At 38.7% G+C, this 20495-nt stretch overlaps 2 protein-coding genes across 5 annotated transcripts; both read left to right on the forward strand.

Annotated features, from left to right (window-relative positions):
* Nucleotides 1-317: 317 nt before the first annotated feature.
* Nucleotides 318-4525, forward strand: LOC108667856 (heterogeneous nuclear ribonucleoprotein A1, A2/B1 homolog; the record flags this gene model as incomplete). The annotated part of the gene is made up of 8 exons (XM_018154950.2): nucleotides 318-662; nucleotides 1027-1159; nucleotides 1542-1712; nucleotides 2014-2076; nucleotides 2224-2395; nucleotides 2903-3045; nucleotides 3718-3820; nucleotides 4205-4525. Coding segments are annotated over 7 exons (1101 nt in total), but the record flags the coding sequence as incomplete, so codon positions are not given.
* Nucleotides 4526-7229: 2704 nt separating this feature from the next.
* LOC108667858 (heterogeneous nuclear ribonucleoprotein 87F) lies at nucleotides 7230-16611 on the forward strand. 4 transcript variants are annotated; one of them, XM_018154952.2, is made up of 7 exons: nucleotides 7230-7365; nucleotides 13202-13531; nucleotides 13800-14088; nucleotides 14845-14901; nucleotides 15369-15620; nucleotides 15972-16122; nucleotides 16279-16611. In XM_018154952.2, exons 1-6 carry the CDS (start codon nucleotides 7354-7356, stop codon nucleotides 16064-16066), a joined length of 1035 nt encoding a protein of 344 aa, XP_018010441.1. In that variant the 5' UTR covers nucleotides 7230-7353; the 3' UTR covers nucleotides 16067-16122; nucleotides 16279-16611. The 4 variants fall into 4 exon arrangements, with proteins under 4 accessions (XP_018010441.1, XP_018010443.1, XP_018010444.1 ...); XM_018154954.2 differs by having other exon boundaries at nucleotides 13800-14079; XM_018154955.2 differs by lacking the exon at nucleotides 14845-14901.
* The last annotated feature ends 3884 nt before the right edge of the window (nucleotides 16612-20495 follow it).

A 20495-nucleotide genomic window follows, 5' to 3' on the forward strand; every position in this document is an offset into this window, starting at 1 on the left:
TGAACCAACTTCACAATATATGTTAGGATGGCTATTTCACTGCTCTGTTGGCACCAACCAAGTGCTCTTTAGGATGACTGTGATTGTTCCAAGTGTAATGTGAAACATGCTATGAACACCATTAACGCTACACTGTCAATGTCAAGTTTTTGAGATCCAGATTGCGTTTGAGAACTAATGCAGGTTTCTATTTCATAAGATCCATAATTTGTTGTGAATGAATCTGAAATTGCTCCTGGAAATCAATTTTAAAATTGAAACAAACTTCTCTCCAGAAAATCTCATTTTGTCATGTCTGTAAATGAATTATCCTCTATTTGCAGGAAAATCTTGAGCCAGAACATCTTCGCAAGCTCTTCATTGGAGGGCTTGATTACCATACCACTGATGAGTCCCTCAAAGCTTACTTTGAACAGTTTGGAGAAATAGTTGATGTGATTGTCATGAAGGATCCCCAGACCAAACGCTCTCGAGGTTTTGGTTTTGTGGCCTTTTCTCAATCCTACATGGTGGATGAGGCTCAGAAGAATCGACCACACAAGATAGATGGTCGAACTGTCGACACAAAGCGAGCTGTGCCCAGGGATGAGATTAGCAGGCCTGAGGCTGGAGCTGTGGTCAAGAAACTCTTTGTTGGAGGAATCAAGGATGTTACAGAAGATGTGAGCTTTTTGAATTGAATATTTATAATTTTTTCTATTTCTAATGTCATTAAATAGAAATTGTAATTAATTAATAAATCAATGTTCTATGTAAATCTTATTTGCTCACATCTATGGCTCCAGAATATTTGTTGAATTTGTAAATTTTAGTTGCCATATTTCAGGTGTACTTGTGTAGAAATCAATATTTCTTACTTGAAATGCATGAAACTTATGTGTACTTGAAATGCATATATATCTCAAACATATATTTCTCAAAATTCTCGAGGCACTTTTCTCATGTTTCAAGGTGCCATGTTTTATGACTAATTTTTACCATATATTGTTTTAGGTGAATTAATTGATCATGCTCTGTGTCGTGCAGGATGTACGGGATGTGTTCAGCCAGTTTGGAGAGGTTGTGAGCGTCAGCATCCCTGTTGAACGTGACACTAATAAAAAGCGAGGCTTTGCCTTTGTTGAATTCACTGATTCTGACTCAGTGGACAAGGCTTGCTGTGAGTATATATACCTATTTATTTTTGTTTGGAAAGCATATGTCATTTCATGAGGATTCACTAACAGTATATTGAGTTATTATTGTATTTCTGAATAGAGAAAATATTGATTTCACAGTATGTTTCACTGATGTATAACTTGATAATTTATTAGACGATAAATTAATAATTTATGTATAGAATATATATTTTTTATAATTTATAAATGTGCAACTAAATTACCAGAGAATGCATGGAATCAAATTTTCAGTTAGTCTAGCAATAGGTACTTCAGACGACATTGGTGCATCACACGTGTATAAACAAGCAAACTGTGCCGTCTTATACTAAGTAATACTTAATTTGTATTAAACTGTAATTAACTTTCTGTATTTCCTAACAGTACATAAAGACTTGATGATCAATGACAAACGCGTTGACGTCAAGAAAGCTGTTGATAAGAACGAGATGGCCCGACGCGGTGGAGGCGGCGGCGGTGGCGGTGGCCGCGGCGGTGGATGGGACAGCCGAAATGACAGCTGGGGAGGAAACCAGAGCTCTGGCGGCTGGGGAGGTAACTTGTGTTCTTGAAGCTTATAGTTAACTTATTGTTTTAGCCTTGATATTATCATCTTTATTTTTGTTTTGTATGTTTTTTTAGTTAGGTATCTTAGACAGTTTAGATACCATGGTGGGGCAGTGAATATTGAATGCAATTAAAAATCTCTTCACTTGAGCCAGAAAGCTTCTTTCTACAAATTATTTATGTATATTTACTCTTTGTAATATAAATTTTTCAAACTTTTTTAATGCATTCATCAATTGTTGTCAGTAGTGATGAACTTGATTGTTTATATTCTTCAATTGTTTTACAGGCCGCAGTGGTGGCGGTTGGGGCAGCAGTCAAGGAGGCTATGGAAGCCAAGGTGGATATGGAGGTGAGGAATATATCTTGTACTGCAAAATGTTATCGGCATTTAGTGAGACAATCTATAACAAGGAATGAGAATTGTTTCTTACTGTTTTTCATATGACTTTTCATACTAGAATTAGGATTTATCATGTACTTCTTTCTTTGATTGCAGGCAGCCAAGGTGGATATGGTGGAGGTGGAGGCTATGGTGGTAGCCAGGGTGGATATGGAGGAGGTGGCGGCTGGGGTGGCAACCAGGGGGGACAAGGAGGCTGGAGTGGTGGTGGCCAGGGTGGCTGGGGCAGCAACCAAGGTGGTGGACAGGGCTGGGGTGGTGGCCAAGGGTAAGTTCCTTCTAATTTTGTTTATTCTAATTATGCTCAATGATTGATCAAGGTTTATATACGGAGTCTTTATTTCCAAGTTTTGTCTTATATATTACCTGCTAACCAAGTAAATTCGCGTTCAGTTGAACCACTAATATTTTTCTGATTTTTTTTTGTATCTTACATTTTATTTGCTGATCAAATTTCCTCGGCTTACAGGAAAAGTATAAATGGAGAAGATGTCAAATTTGTTTCCCCATTTACTTGTGCACACTTATTCATGTTCACCATACAATAGTTATTATTTGTTTACCATACTATACATATTCACTTGCAACGCTATTCCAAGGCCTAACAATCACCATTACTCATTACTCAGCTTTAACTTCTTTAGTACTATCACATTTACAGGTGATCAATATGTTCTTCTTTCTTGTCAGAGAAAATACTCCACACGATTTCCTTAGTAACATGTACTTGTTTGCCACATCAGCCGTGTGAATAACTTACAATTGCTGTCATCAGTTACGGTGGTGGCTCTGGTGGTAGTGGCGGAGGATGGGGAGGCCAGCAGAACGACTTTGGCAACAACTACGGACAGAACTATGGCGGTGGCCCGATGAGAGGACAAGGCAGCTACCAGAACACGCGTTCCGCTCCCTACTCTGGTCTGTGTCGCAGATTTATTTATACTCATTGGTAACCCACGTTTCATTTCTCTAATATCAAATTAATACAGAGAATTGGAGTTGTTTGGGCTACACTTTATAAAGCTGGGTTGTACAAACTCATCGTCAATGTTTTTATTTTTTAATAGTTTTACTGGTAGTCTTGTAGCAATGCTATAAATTGAAGTGCTATAAGAACACAATAGTAGCATCTTGTGAATAACTAAGGTCGACAAAATTTTTCAACTCGTTCCTTCATCTTGGAACGATTTGAACTGCAGAGAAAATCAGGCCTGTTTATATGCCGCTCTAACTTCATACGATCATGAGATGACAGGTAAGTGATGAAGCACCAGTTAGTTTTACTCTGGTCCCTCTGTCTATTATTTTCGAAATTAATCATTTTACCTGAGCTTCTCCTAGTGTGTTCGCTGCAACTTCTGTGGAGTTATCGTGGCATGTAGAGCGTCCCTTGGCGTCTTGTATTCACGGTACATCTAAGCCATAGTTTAATGAAGCTCATTTGATGGTTTGATTAGTCCAGTCGATGCAACTATATCTTCCTCATATGTAGCAACTTTACCTTGGACAAGCAGATATTTGGTAAAACAGTTTCGATTGTGTTTATTTTCGTCTCGCATGATGACTTATAATGTCTTACTTCATTTGCAGGCGGCAATCAAGGCTATGGAATGTCCAGTGGTGGCGGTGGTGGAGGATATGGAGGCTCCAGTAAACGCTACTAAACTCCATCTTCTTAGTTTTACTAAGTAAAGTAAGTGTCTTTGACTTTAATTTACAATTTCGGCATTTCTAAACCTTCTTTAAAGCAGACTATTATCCACCAAAATTTATTTCACTTTTCCCGCGGTCAAATATTACTTCATGGCTACATTACTTATTAAATGCTCTCAATATTAACTACAACAATTCTATAGCATGAGAATATATTGGTCATAAAATACTTATTTTCAACAGAATTTTTATGTTTCCTCTGTGTATTTTTCTTCTCATTGATTGTTGTCTTGTGAAATAATTGAAATAGTACTGACATAAAGTGCTGGAATTTAAAATGTCTAATTTGATTTGTTGCCGAGTACAATTGATCGTGTCATCAGTTGACTCGACATTAACATTTTCTCGCAATTTGTCACACTAGGTCCTAGGGCGTTATAGGAAGGCGAGTGTTGAGGCAGGCTTGACAGGCTCTATGCTAGGCTCAGACAGGCCAGGCACAGCTCTAGGCTCGCAGTGTAGGAGCCAACTCCCTAGAACAGCTCCAACTCGAGGATACATTCCAAACCGAGCGACGAGAGTTAAGGCCTTCCTATGGTTTGGGTTAGCTGCTTCATCTGCTGGACGACTTTTGATCCGACCACACTAATCTTCAGATCACCAATTAGATGTTGCGTACAGCGTTACGTAGAGCGCTGTGGTACAATTGTACTCTAAGCCATCCAAATTAAAAGAACCAAGAGCTCTGGTTGTTTCATATTTAACCTTACAAAGATCTAAGAATGCCTTGACCTAAATCATTTGCTACATGGGGCTAATCATGTACAGGTGGGTTGCTAGTTAAGTAATTACTTGGGAATCATATCGTGACTAGTGTGGTTAGGAAGCAGATTTATGTTACACTTCATACGGTAGTCAATAATTGTTTGGATTATTATTCTATTCTGGGCCGAAGACCACCTTCTTCTGTCCGCGACTGATGCCAAGAATTTCTAAAATAAGCGTTTTGCGATCAATATTATTACCTCTCGTTAATAACCAACATTGGCACAACCAGGATTATATCCTTAATTCAATTAAATTAATTTACTACTAGGAACTAGATAGTGATAACAGATACGGGTGGTCTGATGCCTAGGTTTGAACTCGCTTTATGCTATACATTTCAGATGCGATGCGTTTTCTTTTGATTGTCACCTTTAATACGGTTCAGAGTACTGCCACTCGATTGCTGATTTTTGTGTGATCGGTGAAATAGTGTGAATTTTTTAATAATTGCGTCGTGTACCGCTATGTTGACTAATTGACTTCAATACCCACAGGTCAACCTTGAACAAGCTCGTCTTCAGTTCGACTGCAACCGTCTGTGATAACGCTGTGATATCTTAAGGATAATGAATAAGTCGATCTCATGCAATTCGCCAATATCAATTATACGCGAGTGTTGTTTGTACAACAAAGTTGTTATTCGTGCCAACAAGTTGATGAAGATTCTATTCATCGAAGTCCACTTTAGTGCGCTCTTTATTACGGTTGTTCCGAGTGAATTCATGTTTTTTCCTTGCTACTGAATCCGAATCCAATCTCGATTTTGCGGGCGTTATAAATATTTTTTCTTCGGGATAGTAGTAAACGCACACAGTGACTTCTCAGTCATTTTTATTATGCGGTAACTTGCTTCTATAGCTTGAAAGCATTGATTGCATCAGTATAACCTGAGCCATAAATACGTTTGTTAGGAATATATCCTACATCAGAAACTCTTTGGCGAGACGATAACTGTCCTAACTTGTACTTGAAAAATTTCTGATATTTTTTGGGTGGGGGGGGGGGCTGCGATACATATAGCATGAAGTACGTAAGCTACGTGGTGGACTTCTTGGCGAGTTTCATCAGCTCGTTTCCGTGTTATGCCGTTTGTATTTTTTATTAAATATCTTTTCAAAAAAATACAGTAGTTCATTTCGTATTCCATTTTGGAGTTAGTTAAGCCAACTGCTCTACTGGTGAGTAGTTTTGGGATTTTACGTTCCAATGGATGAGCGACCTGTTGTCTTATGTTCTGATGCTGTTGAAACCTGTCTTCATTCTAAAATTCTCGCGCTGTTTACTGTATTGCATTAGCGCTATGGTCGTGCGATAAATTTCGCGAGGTGCGGTGGTGAGAGACGGTCACTCGCACCCAGCTCCCGGATTCGAGTTCCACTGAGGACAAGTTCGTCCGGGGGGTCGCCTGCCGATGACCACCACTGCCCTAGATGTAATGGACCATCATGATTCCTGCCTTCCGGAACGTAGCCTTCAACACTTGGAGTCGTCCGTATCTAGGCCGTGGGTCGAACCAGCCCTCGGTCGAAGGACGATAAATTTTGAAACAGTACTACGCTATCTGAAACCTTACCTTAGATGCGGTAAACGTAAAATTACGCAATTTAACGATGCCCGGAAGTCATATTCGATTCGCGGCCTGGTGGTGAACGGCAGGTGGTGGTCAAGGCCGGAAGAGGACAAAGCTGAGTGGTGCACGGCTGATTGGTGTAGGTCCGGAGAGATCCAAGGCGTTCGATTCAGGGCTTATTAGTGCACGGCTGCGCTCCCCGTCCGGGTAGTTCAGCTCATGGCCAGCTAAGCCATTCGTCCAACTCTGGTTGATAAATGAGTACCTAGCTTGTCCAGGGTGTTGCGTAATACAGTAAAATGGTTCCGGCGGGTCTGTGAGCCAGTGATGGTCGTAACACTACCAGCGGCATTAGGTGCCCGGAAAAACTAAAGTAACACCCCCCCTCCCTAGTCGCCATTACAGGATGGACAATTACATGACCTGAATTTCGCTCCTTGTTAGGAATGATTTGAGACTGGAAAAAGTTATTGTCGAAATCTTCTGCCCTGTCGGTAACATTAGCTTTCTAAAATCTTGTGAGAGAACAGCATCATAACTGGTGTTTGAGATAAGTGAAAATAATGTACAACTGAACTTCGCAAATTTTTTAGTCAAACTCGATGTACCTCAATGGCCGGTAAAGATTCTTCGGTATCAAATAAATGCATTTTTCATTAGATATATGCGTGAAAAGCTTTTTGAAACTAAAAGTCGCACAAATTTAAAGTTTTTTTTTCATTGTTAGATGATATTGCAAACTTAGCATTAGCTATTTTTTCAAAGTCTTATCTCTCTGGATGATACTGGAATTCTTTGATCATAACGTTGCTATGTGACTTTTGTGTAGCAAGTTTCGTTTATTTTTTTATGATGAATTTGGAGGATATACTAATATGTCTTGAATAGGATTTTGTTAAAGTATGTCGGCGCTAAACTATTAAATCAAAACTTAGCTTACTGTTCCTTTTAAAAGAAAGCCTTAATTTTTGAATAAATACAAACGATCATTCACAAGATAAATTGGTATAAAGAAAGTTTTCTCTGGGAAAAATAAAACTGCCTGAATTTCTTGACGAACACTGTTTGGCAACACCTCTTCCCGCGTCCCTTATCGTGAGCTTGTAGTGGATCTGAGCTTGTTGGAATATATATCGGGAAATAATTGTTGGAATTTGGTATATACTACTGCAAGCATGGTGAAAGATGTAAGTACAAATTGTATTGAAGAATGTTTATTCAAATGAAATTATGATCTTTGGAATTTTTGTTACAGGTTCAAATTGTTCTGGTTAATTCAGGCTGACGAAAATGTAATGGCCGCTTGGCCGGGCCTCGTTTTTCGTGCTGGGATTGCTATAGTTGGCATAATGCATGTTTTAAAGTTTTTATAAACCTGAAGTATTTGAGGATTTCTTTATTATCTTGGAGGACGTTCATTATGTAGCTTTTAATTGTTGAAAAATTTCTACCAGTCCGAGTAGTAGCTAGCTAGACTGACGTGCGCGTCACTCATTGGCTTCAGCAATGGCGGCTGAATTCGCAGCGACCGCCGACCAGATTCTCATATTCTTCAGAAATTTGTTTCCTGTGTATGCCGTTCAGTTTTACTAATAAAACTGTAAATGTGATTTAGAAGAAAGGAAGCTCGTATAATTTTCAGTAATTTATTTCATTTTATAGAACATCCTATTTTCTCCATTATTGTTTTAACAAAATTTTTAATAAATATAAATTTTGTCTGTGTATCACCATTCATTAATGCACCATCAATTCAAACGTAGCTAGGTAATTAATGCCATGGGGGGCACACTGCAAAGTGTGCAGTGATTCTGTTAATTCTGTACCTATATTAAAAAAATGAAACGTAGCTAGGCCTACCTACATTTGTTGAAAACTTGAAATTGTAGCTACCTACTAATCAAAAATGTTACCTACTTTTTCTTTTTTTATTATTAGCCTCATATTGAGTAGCCTATATGTGCAAAGAAGAAAGTTTCCTTTGATTGTAATGAACAATGAATATTATGCAAGTGAAAAGGGGAAACGAATATTAGTATAAATTCACCAAATTCAGAATTGAACAGAATAATATCCAGTTTCATGGTTTTGGCAGCATAAAAAATGTGAAGTTTATATAGCCTATACATATGGAAAAGTGTTAATGAAGGGGGGGGGGTTACAATATAAAATTTGCTAATGGCTAACTTATAAAAAAAATCTCCACACAATAAAACTTGAACATAAACAGTAACAATAACATTGACTATGGTTGAATGAGTGACAATGCTATTGCCTAGGTACTTAATTTCATGGTGATGCATAGTGGCAAACCAGTGATTTTTTAGAATCAGTTCATTTTCAATTTTCACATCTACTCAAGATTTAAACAAATATCTTATGTATGATGATACTGGTATCCATGATACTTTGCTGGTCTACTTATATTACTTGAAATTAAACTTGAAGGAGAGTCTAAAAAAAAACAAAGTCATAGTAACAGTAAAATCATCCTGGGCAATCAAAAATATGCAAAAAATTCTGAACTCTGATATATGAACTGAAATAGTAACAAGAAGACCCTGCAATATCACTGAATGCTACTTTTGCATCACTGAACGCCATTGCCATTCACATGGGCATTTGACTTGAAGATTGTCTTTTTTTAACGTCCATTGTTGTTATGTGGCTATTGACTGAGCTCTGAAATTTATAGAGCATGCTCAAAGAACTGTTAACTTGTTATCTCACTATCTCTCCATCATTGTCCAATAAAATATCTCAAAGTTTTAAGATGTAATCTTTATAATTGAAATTTTATTATTTGTTTATAAATGAAAGTTGCTCATATAATGCTGCCAGTTGGGTGGGACTTTTAAAACTACATGCCTCATTTTAGCTGAAGAAAAAACTACCTGTCCACCATTCTGGTTGTTTTGTTGTGGTCTGTGCTTGGTTTGTGCACATACCTACTCACATAGCATATCAAATAACCAAACTATGAAAGGCTGGACCCAATCTAGTGGTGGGTGGAATTCCAGATATTGTTGGTGAAATGTTAAGATCAATCCAGCATTCCAGCTGTATCACTTGCTGAAAGCAAGATATATTTTTGAAGACTAAGCTGAAATATATGTAGTAAAGATCTAGTTTCATCCTTTATACCTCTAATCCACTTTCTGTACCCCTTAGCAGTTCTATAGGACATTACTTTCCTAATGACATTGCTCCTGAGCAGTGAGCACCCCACCACAGAGCCTGCAGTGTATGACAGTGTGCCTCAGTTGTGGGGTTAAGTTCTTATGTAGGTGGGATTTCCATTTACCTTCTCAGACTCTTGTGTGTGGGCAGCCACCATCACATGTAAATAACCCCTTTGAGTGTCCTTGTTTCTATTACTATTCATCTGTTGCTCATGGTCGTTTCACCTCTTTAAGCTGCTAACATTTCTTCTTTCTTACCAGCTTCAGGGGCTGGACACCCAAAACCTTCCACCCCTGTGTGGGTGATAAACTTTATAATTTCAGAAATTTTCAATAATTTAATCTAGACCTCATTTGTCCTGTCCGCCTTTCTCTCATTCCAGCTGAACATGAATCCAGGCTTACCCAACACTATTAAAGTGGCCAGTACAAGTAGAATATTGGACATAGCCAATCACAGTCTGGAGTGCATGACATCACAACCAACTACAGCCTGGAGATGGTCATTTTCTTATTTTTAAATATCCTAAAAAGTATACAAATTGGTTCAGTTGGAACTTGGATCAAAAGCCTACTATGCTGCATTCACTTTGTTATAAGATATTTAGATACCCCAATTTAGATACCCCTCATTTTAGAGAAACTAATCTGAGAAAAAACAGGTGGTTGAACTGGAATTGGAGAGAATCTTGAGGATAGTGTACCATGACATTTCTAGTGCAGGCTTAAAAAAAACTTCAGGTAGTTTTCAGGATTTTTATTAATTAAGTAGCATGAAAAATTAGAAAGAAAATTTGCTTTGTTGCAAAAAACAACCAAATAAGTTGCAAAAAAGTAAAGTTATTATAAATATTATATGTGTTATATCTTTCAAAATAATGTATGCCTTTCTTTTTTCTCTTTATGACAAGTATGATAAAATCTTGGTTGATTTCAATGCCAATATATTAATAAGAGACATTGTTTTGAGTGAATTGTATTGTTATGAATGAATGAATAAGTTACAAGAAAACATATCTAAGCACTCCACTCTCCTCATGTCAGCCTTTTTCATAGGCTTAATCTATGAAATTCATTTATAAGACTTGGTTGATTTTCATGAAAAATAATACTAAAAATAATATACGTTTAAAAATTACTTTTTAAAGACTACACTTCTAAAGAATCCAGTGTCTCCAATGTTAAAGATGTACAATGAATTTCTCATTTTATTTAAATATTAAAAAAATTAATTTTTCAATTTTTTTTAATTTTTCAATTTTTTTTAATTTTTCAATTTTTTTTCATAATTATTTATTCTGTTAACCCTTACGCCCTGAATTTCTGGGACAAAAATTGTAAAATTCACTTTTTCGGTTTTAAGTCTCACTTCGAAGCTGACATTCTGACCTATCCATGGTACCAAAGTCATCTCTGTACGTTGATTTATGCCTTGATGACAGTTTGTGAAATTGTTAGGGGTGGGGGAGTTCTTTCACATTTAATATAGGCAAAAATTACTGGTTGGGCACATAAATATGCAACCTGAAGACGCTGATCTTTAGTTACCCGGCTGCTGTCGTGTGGGATGGTGCTCATGCAGTCATTCCCACTATCCTTGACTGAATTTCGGCTCCAGTAATGTCTAGTCTTGCATCCATGTCACCTTGAATGCCTATTTCGAGGCGCTCGGGACTTTGTCGCGCTCTACTGAACATTCACACTTATTGTCACTGCAAACCTATTTCCTCCCAGAGTTTTTAAGCTACAGCAATGAGTAATAAACCGTTTGATTTGCAAATAAAAGATCTAGAGATTGGTTGAAGCTTTTTTTCAGTTTCATTAAAGTTTTGAAAATATTTTGAAAAAAGGGGAGGGGAAATTCAAAAGGGTGGGGGGAGAAAATTTTTTTTTGAAAAATGCCCACCCCACCCACAAAAATTAGAATTTTGAAAAACAGCAAGGACCAATCGATAGATATGGTCCTTACGCATCGAATGATATGCGTCTCGATGTTGTAGCTTGAAAATCATAGGAGGAGATAGATTTCTACAGTACCCCCTTTTTGGCAGTTTTCTAAGAATTTCATGTTTTGTCACTTTTTTTGAAAAATTCCTAGGAACAAAAAAGTCTTAGATTTATCTTTTACATATGTGTACTAAGTTTCATAATTATCTGTTAGTAAATAACCGAAATAGAATTTCCATAAGAAATTGGACATTGCCATTGGAAATTGGAAATTATATTTTGGTTATTTACTGACAGATAACTTTTAAACTTGGTTCACATATGTAAAAAATAAATCTAAGACTTTTTTTATTCATGTGAATTTTTCGAAAAAATGACAGAAAACGTGAAATTGTTGGAAAAGGTAGCTAGTCCCTGGTGTGATAAATTCGTCACGCCAGAGCGTAAAGGGTAAATTGATTCAAGCATTGCCTCTGACTTCACACAAGTGTGCAAAATTTTAGGTCAATTGGACAGGTAAAAGTTTGTCAAATATCAGTTATAAGATTTGTAGGTGACAAAATTATTTTTTCAATTTTTAATATTGAAAAAAAAAATATATTTTTAAAATCATTTATTTTGTCATTTGATTCTTGCATTGTCTCCAACATTACGCAAGTGTGCAAAATTTCAGATTGATTGGATAAGTAGAAGTGTGAAAATTTTTTATTATAAGATTTGTAGCAGACAGACAGACAAACAACAAACAAGAAGTGAAGTTAAAGAGAAATGTTATAAAAATAAGGTAGTAGTTTCATAAAGTATACCTAATAGGGATGGTCTTAACCCAGACTTTTTTACTGGCAACTAGTCATTACCATGGAAATAGTCATTAAGACAATATTTCTTCATACCCTAACCCCAACTTGTCTCCTTTACACTCCAGTCATTTTTGTGATTTGTGTGGTTCTCCATTCATCGTCCAATTTTCGTCATTGTTGTTTAGAGTTTTGGAGTTTGGGTAACTTCTTGGAAGTTTCTCTATCTGCAATATAAAATTCCAACTTTGGTCCTAGAAAGGAAAAACAACTTGACCCTTTACCGCTGTATGTCACTCTCCTGGAACATAACTTTCAACTTGAATTGTTCAAAAACTATCGGGTGTAGCAACCTGAGGACGTTTTTTATATGCAACCGAGAACATTTTAAAGATGTACACATGGCAACCATCAGTGCAAGTCCTTATGCGCTCACTAGAATGTATCCTTTTTTAAGAAGTAGGCTTGTGACAATATTGCTACGGTTACTCGTGTCAGGTGGTCGAGGGTTAAACTGTGAACCAAGTTTGCTGTTTAGCTAAATAAAGGTTTTATAATACTACAAAACAAGTAAAGTGATTAGAAAATGAAAAAATTGAACCCTTCAGGCATTATTTTGCATTTTTCTTGCATGATTTTGTTAGCTAATTAATAGTAAATGGCAAAAAAGTTATCTCTTTAAGAAATCTTTATTAGTTATAGGCTCATGTTTTAGTAACAAAAGACCACTAAATGAGATGAAATAGGTAAATATGAGTTGCATGTGAATTTTGGAAAGAAAATCTTTATATTAACATTAAATTAAGATAAAAACCCAGTCCATCTCTGGCTTGTTGAGCAAAGATCCCCATGATAATGAATTCGGTCAAGACAGTCGTGTCTCCCAAATAGCACTCTTTCTCCCATTTTATCCAGTAAATCCTACTAGTTGTAAATTTTCTATTTTTTGATTGGGGCTAATGCATGTTTGAGATGAATGTTGTTCAGAACACGAGCATGTTGAAGGGATCTGATGTATGTATAAGGATATGATGTATAATGATATGATGTATGATGATATGATGTATGATGATGATATGATGATTTTCTATTTGCAGCAAGAGCCCGAGCACTTGTGCAAACTTTTCATTGGTGGGCTCGACTACCGCACCACAGATGATTCGCTCAAGGCTCACTTTGAGCAATATGGCGAGATTGTTGACGTCATCGTCATGAAGGACCCCCAGACCAAGCGCTCACGCGGCTTTGGATTTGTGGCTTTCTCCCAGTCTTATATGGTTGATGAAGCCCAGAAGAACAGACCTCATGTAATTGATGGACGCACGGTTGATACTAAGCGTGCTATTCCCAGGGACGAGATTTCCCGAGGAGATGGCAGTCAAGTGAAGAAACTCTTTGTTGGAGGCATCAAGGATGCAACTGAAGACGTAAGTGATTGCAGTTACTTTTGTTGTATCTTAGTTCAGAACAATGAATGGATCATAACTATAATTGATAGTGTTTTTAAGTACATTGCCCTTGTTGTTACCCATGCTCTAATTATGTAAACAAGTTAGTGTTACTATCTCAGCCCTTTGAAATATTAGTTTACAAGTTTTGCAGTATGTATTTTTTTTCAATGAAGACAACCGAAGACTATTATTGACTTCTACTGCATGAAAGAAAACTAGTTGGCAACTCGTAACTATTTTACAGGACCTACGAGATGTGTTCTGTCAATTCGGAGAAGTGATGAGTGTAAGCATCCCCACTGAGAGGGAGACTGGTAAGAAGAGAGGCTTTGCATTCATCGAATTCTCTGATTCTGATGCTGCCGACAAAGCTGCTCTTCAGAAGGAGATCATGATCGGTGACGCGTGCGTTGACGTCAAGAAGGCCCGTGACAAGAACGACATGTCTCGCCGTGGCGGTCGTGGTGGTGGAGGTGGCGGTGGATGGGGTGGCGGACGCGATAGCTACGGCCAAGGATCTGGAGGTTGGGGAGGTGAGGCTTAATGCTTCATTTTCGTTATTTGTTCTACTCTTACAATTGCTTAGTGTTAGCGTTTAATGATTGGATGATATCATGCAACTATTATGTTCTTTGCGACCAGTAATGATTGGTTGGTTATATATGTGATACGCATTTTTGTCAGTACTGTAGCAAAAGCTTGTTCCACAAAATGCCCTTACCTGGGTATATCTTATGTGTTTAAGTGTAACTGGTGTTGTAGATTTAGATTAAATTTATTTTTTAGAAACGGGTTTTGCAAATAAAAGGAATCATTGCGAAATAATCGACTACTTGCTAATTAATTTGGTCTTCATTTGGGTTTTATTCCTGGTCGCGCTTTTTGGCAGTTTCTTTTATCGGCTCTTTTTTGGCAGATATTCAGCAGCCTGACTGATATTGGAATTAATTTAAAGCTTAAATACGAATTAATTTGTAACAAGAACATCTCGTTTTTTATGCTTCCTTTGCGACTTAGTTAAATTCTTCTAAAGTTTAATCGATAGTGGGTTATTGAATGGAATTCTGAAATATAGAATGGATGACGCCTTGGCCAGAAGAATGGTCTGCAGTGCCAAACTACGAAGCACTGAATTGTTAGCTAGTCTCCTCCATATGGGCGTCCATACAGGAAGAGGTCATCATTACTCGAACGAACTGCTTCTAGGAACAAGAGGTTAAAAGTTAGTCGCACGCGCGACAGTCGAGTATGTCGCACGCTATTAATCGAGTTTGGTGTGCATCGTGCAGGCAGCTCAGGAGGATGGGGCGGCCAGGGTGGTTACGGTGGATCGGGAGGTTATGGAGGTGAGCAGAGCCTTTCTAGTCTGCTGGTGGCTGGGATTTAAGCTGTATCTTTCATCGTTGCCGTGGTCACTTAAATTAATTGCATCAGACGGGCATGATGACGATCAATAAAGCATTAATGCTAAGAAATAATGCGATTTTGTGGGCATTCGTCTTGTGCCGATCGATGCGCTCCAAGAACTTGTTAGGTTTCCTCGTGATTTTCACCCAAAGGCTGGAAAAACGGGTAGTTTCAATGTAGTTTCTTCCGTAGCATATTCTCCCCGTCTTGTGTTGCTGAACCGAGCCTTTTTCTTTTTGGTCGAAAGTGCACTGGATTCTATATCTTAATTTATTTATTTTTTGTTCTCACTTGAAATTTCATCGATTTTTGCCTTATTTCCTTGGGTATTTGTTTATTCAGGTTTTACGTCGTTACTAATAAGATGCAACACGTTCTTGTATGAATATTGATTCTGGTGTATCAGGACAAGGAAGTTATGGTGGCTACGGTGGTGGCCAGAGTGGCTACGGTGGAAGCAGCTATGGCCAGCAGAGCGGTCAAAGCTGGGGAGGACAAGGGGGCGGATCCTCAAGCTGGGGAGGCTATGGGGACAGCAGCGGAGGCAGCTGGGGTGGCCAGCAGACTGATTTCGGCAACAACTACGGCCAGTCATATGCCGGGGGCCCCACCAGAGGACAGGGTAGCTACCAGAGCTCCCGACCTGCTCCTTACAGCAGTCAGTTTCCCAACGCCCCTGAAATACTGTAGTTTATCTCTAAATTATAAGATATCTCTAGTGTGTTACTTGGTAAAATTGAGCATTATGGTGACACTAATCTAAGAATTGTCTCGTGAGTTATATTTCGTGTAGTGCCAAATCCTCGAATTTTACCATTTTCCTAGGAGAACTTGAAATAAAATTGATTAAGATCGGTTAGCTATGTTGAACGACTTCACAGAATTGCAATCGCATGCTTTCTATCCCTCATGGATTTACTTGCTTCCGTTTCAAACATAGAGGTTGTCTCTCGAGTTTAGTAGCCTTACGTCTCAAACACATTGACTAATGTAATAACTATTTACGCAGGTGGCAGTCAGGGAAGCTACGGCGTCTCGAGTGGCGGCTCCGGTGGCGGCGGTGGCTACGGCAGTGGATACGGCGCTGGTAGCAAGCGGTATTAAAAGTATTCCGCTTCCACCACGTCTCAAACTCCATCAAGATCCCTCTATAGTTTTAGGTGAGTCATGATTGTTGTCAAACTCGACAATTTTATGATATATTAATGAAGAATCTATTAAATTGAGTCATGTGAAATACTCCAGAAGATTGCTTGCGTGATTTTATGTTCGTTTGTTTTAATGCTGTATTTTTTTCTCGCAATTTGTCACACTAGGTCCTAGGGCGTTATAGGAAGGCGAGTGTTGAGGCAGGCTTGACAGGCTCTATGCTAGGCTCAGACAGGCCAGGCACAGCTCTAGGCTCGCAGTGTAGGAGCCAACTCCCTAGAACAGCTCCAACTCGAGGATACATTCCAAACCGAGCGACTAGACGCTCGCTCAAGTCCAACTCTACTGCTACTTCAACTCCCGCCTTCAGGATGTGGCACTCTAATTCAACATTTTTTTGACTGCATCTCATATGTACAATATCTACATAATGTCAAATGATGCGTTCTTATTTAACTAAATTCTAATGATCCGATGTTCTTCATTAAATAGCGACTAAGTGTGGCTGTTTCTTCAACCTTTAGTCATAACATACAGAGAGTACGAGAAACCTCTGTTGTGCGGTACACTTCATGTACGCTCATCATGACATTCAAAGGGATACATTTTATCAATGGGCGAAGGAATAATTCAAACGGTTAAGCTTGTTACTGCTCTCTTGGTAAATCTAAAGAAATTAATGTGATTAGATCTTGGTTAAATCAACTTGTGGTCCATAAATGATCATGGATTTTTTAATGCATTAAAAAGTGACGAACTACAAACGAGAGTTACGTTGTTAGTACCTATTATGAAAACGACTCGTTCTACGCAAACTGCCCTATATTTTGTAAATGGGCAGTGGGATATGTCCCTCTCGTCAGTACGTTTTGCTTTAAATTCAAATTTCGAGGAAAGGAATTTTTTCGAACCATATCACTTTCAAAATCAGTGTCCTAAAAATGTTCATATGACGGAAATTGTAAGCGACGATCTTTGATCGAAGCCGTTATTTTTGAAAGAATACTGTTGCTTGTTCCCGCACTTCACCCGGCTTCTGTATGTACATTTCCCATGTTATGTATGGAAAATGTTATTTGCTGCAGAATTCAGGATGTGATTTTGCCGTTGGAAGTCTAGGATACCACGTGGACACTCCAAACTAGTGCTCGGCTAACAGAGGACTAGTAGCAACTATTTCTAGCATGCTGAACTATCTAGAAATGCTATAGCGTTGGTTTGGAGCTCTTCTAGGATCGACAGTAGGTAAGCCAAAGACGTACCGAATAATATATTTTTATGAAAATCGTATCTTATGCTTATCTCCGAATGGAATATGATGTTTTGATCGATAGAAAAGCATTTAAAGATCTTCTCTTCTGTACCTTATAACGAAACTTTTCATTCGTTACTTCAGTTCATGAAATCATGGGGTTTGCATTGAGGCACAATCTACTGCTGCTGGCGGGTTTAATGTGAAGAGTTGAGATAACGCATCATTTCTGGCCTGATCGCTTCACTCTTGTTTATGCAGATAACTATTTCTAACTCGAAAACTTTTGGTTCGTTCTCGTTTTGAGCAATGAAATTCTTTAAGGACATTTCCCCGAGTGTCCAAAGGTGTTTCTAAATTATATAAGAAAAGTTTCCCTGCAGCCGTTTAAAGCGGTTCTGTGAACGAATTGGTTATTTTTTTTACATTTTGAGAGGCATGATGTTGAAGCTGTTTTATTGACAACACGAGCATGAAAAATTTTTAATTTGTTTGCCATTTGGTTTTTGAATGCTTATTTTACAGAAAGGTTAGATCACTGAGAACGTTCCTTGGCAACCAAAACTTGAGTTCAAATACCTATTAAATATCTGCGAAGCTTCTTTTTCGTCTTTAACTCAATTCTTCGAAATATTCTGCCTGAGTAATGCAACATTGAGAGAAAAAAAAATCTGCGTTTGCCTGCTACAAACAGTTCATTGCTCGAATGGGTGAAAACTTTGAGGTGAAATAAAATGTTGTATTTGTTTAGTATTTTATCCATCTACATTCCCATCCCGTTATTCCTGGCTATTTCTAACCGTTCCATTGTGATGTGTTGCAGAGGAGAAACCAGTGGGCCGCAACTTGCTCGATCCCTCGAAAGATCGACCACCTGTGCCTCTGCTAATCATCGGGACTGGACGTTGCTCAAGTGAGCATCGAATGGACGTCCTGCTGAAGGTATCCCTCCAGAACGTCCCCTATCGCTCGTGCCAAGTGAAGCGTGCGCGGACAATGGAGCCTAAAAATCTGGCCGCGAGAAGAGCTCGACGAAACAATTATTTGGCACGAAACCAAGTGAGCTATTTGATCACCATTGAACGAACACTCGCGCCTGGTTCGTTATTACTTATACAAGCGTTCGAAAAGGCAGAAACGCCTAAAAGGGCAACGCAGTGAAACCGGGCTCACTGAAGGGTAGTCGTTACATCCCCTCAATCTCGTTACCCAACAACCAGATTTCTGTCGCTGATGTGTACATGGGAAACAGGCGGTTTTCAGGTAGCCGATGAAAGGCAAGTGATCGGCCAGAGCTTGATGGTTTTCGAGTGCTGGCCATCTCTTTCCACTTGCTCCCGCCCACAATATAAACCAGTCCTCGGCTGAAAATGACAGGTTGTCAACACATTCTTTAATGCCAGGCCCTTCTAAAAGATTTAGTTAGAACACCATGTTTGGAACAAATCGTTTTCTTGCCAACAAATATAAAATGAATGTTGATTGCGAAATACCCGTTTAACTTACTAGCTGAGAATATAACACTGTTTTAGACTGATTCCCACTGCAATAATTGTTTTTTAAGATTATCTTATAGTTTATTGCCATCACAAAAACATGAAATAGCTCGGGTAGCATGAAAAATTTCTGAAGTTTATCTCGTACAAGGGTGGATTTACGAGCGCTTAACTTGGTGGAAACATTTCAAAAACGAGTAGCATATCTTCTTGCTCACGGCTGAAAATCGCCCTCTTTATTCGTATTACTCACTCTCCGGTAAAGCTATACGGCAGGCGTTAAGATTGATGTGCCAACTTGAAAGTAGGTATTGCTTCTGTTGAATTTATCTCGAGTTTGAGGAATTTTGACAGTAATGAGTGATGGCAAACGAGGTTTCAAAGGTTGTGGCACTTCAATTACAGGAAAGCGTTGCTAGAGTGTCAAGAAGAGCTGTCAGAAGTTTCGGGTCGCAGTTCAGGTAAGAAAATGCTAATCAAACGGTATGTGGAGAAATATAATATTTATGCACATGAAGTCTATCATTCCGCTATTATCGTCGATGTGTATCTTATTGAAGGTAATGCGAGAGCCTCCATTCGCATTACTGGAAATTCTCAATGACACAAGCCTTCTTGGAATGTATATTAAATGCGTTACTCGATTTTTGTGTGGCTTGCAAACGACGAACTAAGGTGTTTACATATATAACAGGTGCACGCGGCCAAGCCTAGTACATGCTTGCATCGATTTACCACATGATGTATCGGGATTGAAGTGATAAACCTCGACAACTGTTGAATTCATTCCCTTGTTTGAGCCAGAACCACGAGACGGAAACTAGTAGGGTGAGAAAAGACAACTACGCACCGACCGTTGTATATCAGTCTGCGTGACAGGCGTACTGATGCACAGCTGCAATCGGCTACGTAGTTCACATTATTTTATTGTACGTATATTGATTACCTGACTAGGCGAGTTTCAGCCACATTACTTCTCTTCGTTGTACGAGGAAATAGAATTATTCATGCTGAATTAATTGAAAACAATGAGTAAGAAAACTTTTAAATTCTTGTCATTAGCAGAAATGATAATCCAAGTTTTTCCATGGAAAGACATGTATTGAGCCCACCATGTGCCCGTTGCCGAAGACCACCACTGCCCTGGATGTAATGGACCATCAAGATTCCTGCCTTCCGGAACGTAGCCTTCAACACTTCAAGCCATCCGTATCGAAGCCGTGGGTCGAACCAGCCCTCGGTCGAACGGCCACTTGTCGAAGGACGATAAATTTTGGAACAGAACTATGCTATCTGAAACCTAACCTAGGATGCGGTGAACGTAAAATTACGTAATTTAACGATGCCCGGAAGTCATATTCGATTTGCGGCCTTGTGGTGCACGGCAGGTGGTGGTCAAGGCCGGAAGACGACAAAGCCGAGTGGTGCACGGCTGATTGGTGTAGGTCCGGAGAGATCCAAGGCGTTCGATTCAGGGCTTATTGGAGCACAAAATTGGTGGTGCACGGCTGCGTTCCCCCCGTTGCCCCACTAGGTATCATTTCAATTTATATCGTGTCAACATTTTATTATAAAAGCTAACAGTCCAAACTTGAACTCAAAATTATCCCTATGTATACTGCCAAAATGAAATTCA

This window comes from Hyalella azteca, unplaced genomic scaffold (genome assembly GCF_000764305.2).
Source record: "Hyalella azteca isolate HAZT.00-mixed unplaced genomic scaffold, Hazt_2.0.2 contig7163, whole genome shotgun sequence".
In the NCBI taxonomy this organism is placed as follows: Eukaryota; Metazoa; Arthropoda; class Malacostraca; order Amphipoda; family Hyalellidae; genus Hyalella; species Hyalella azteca.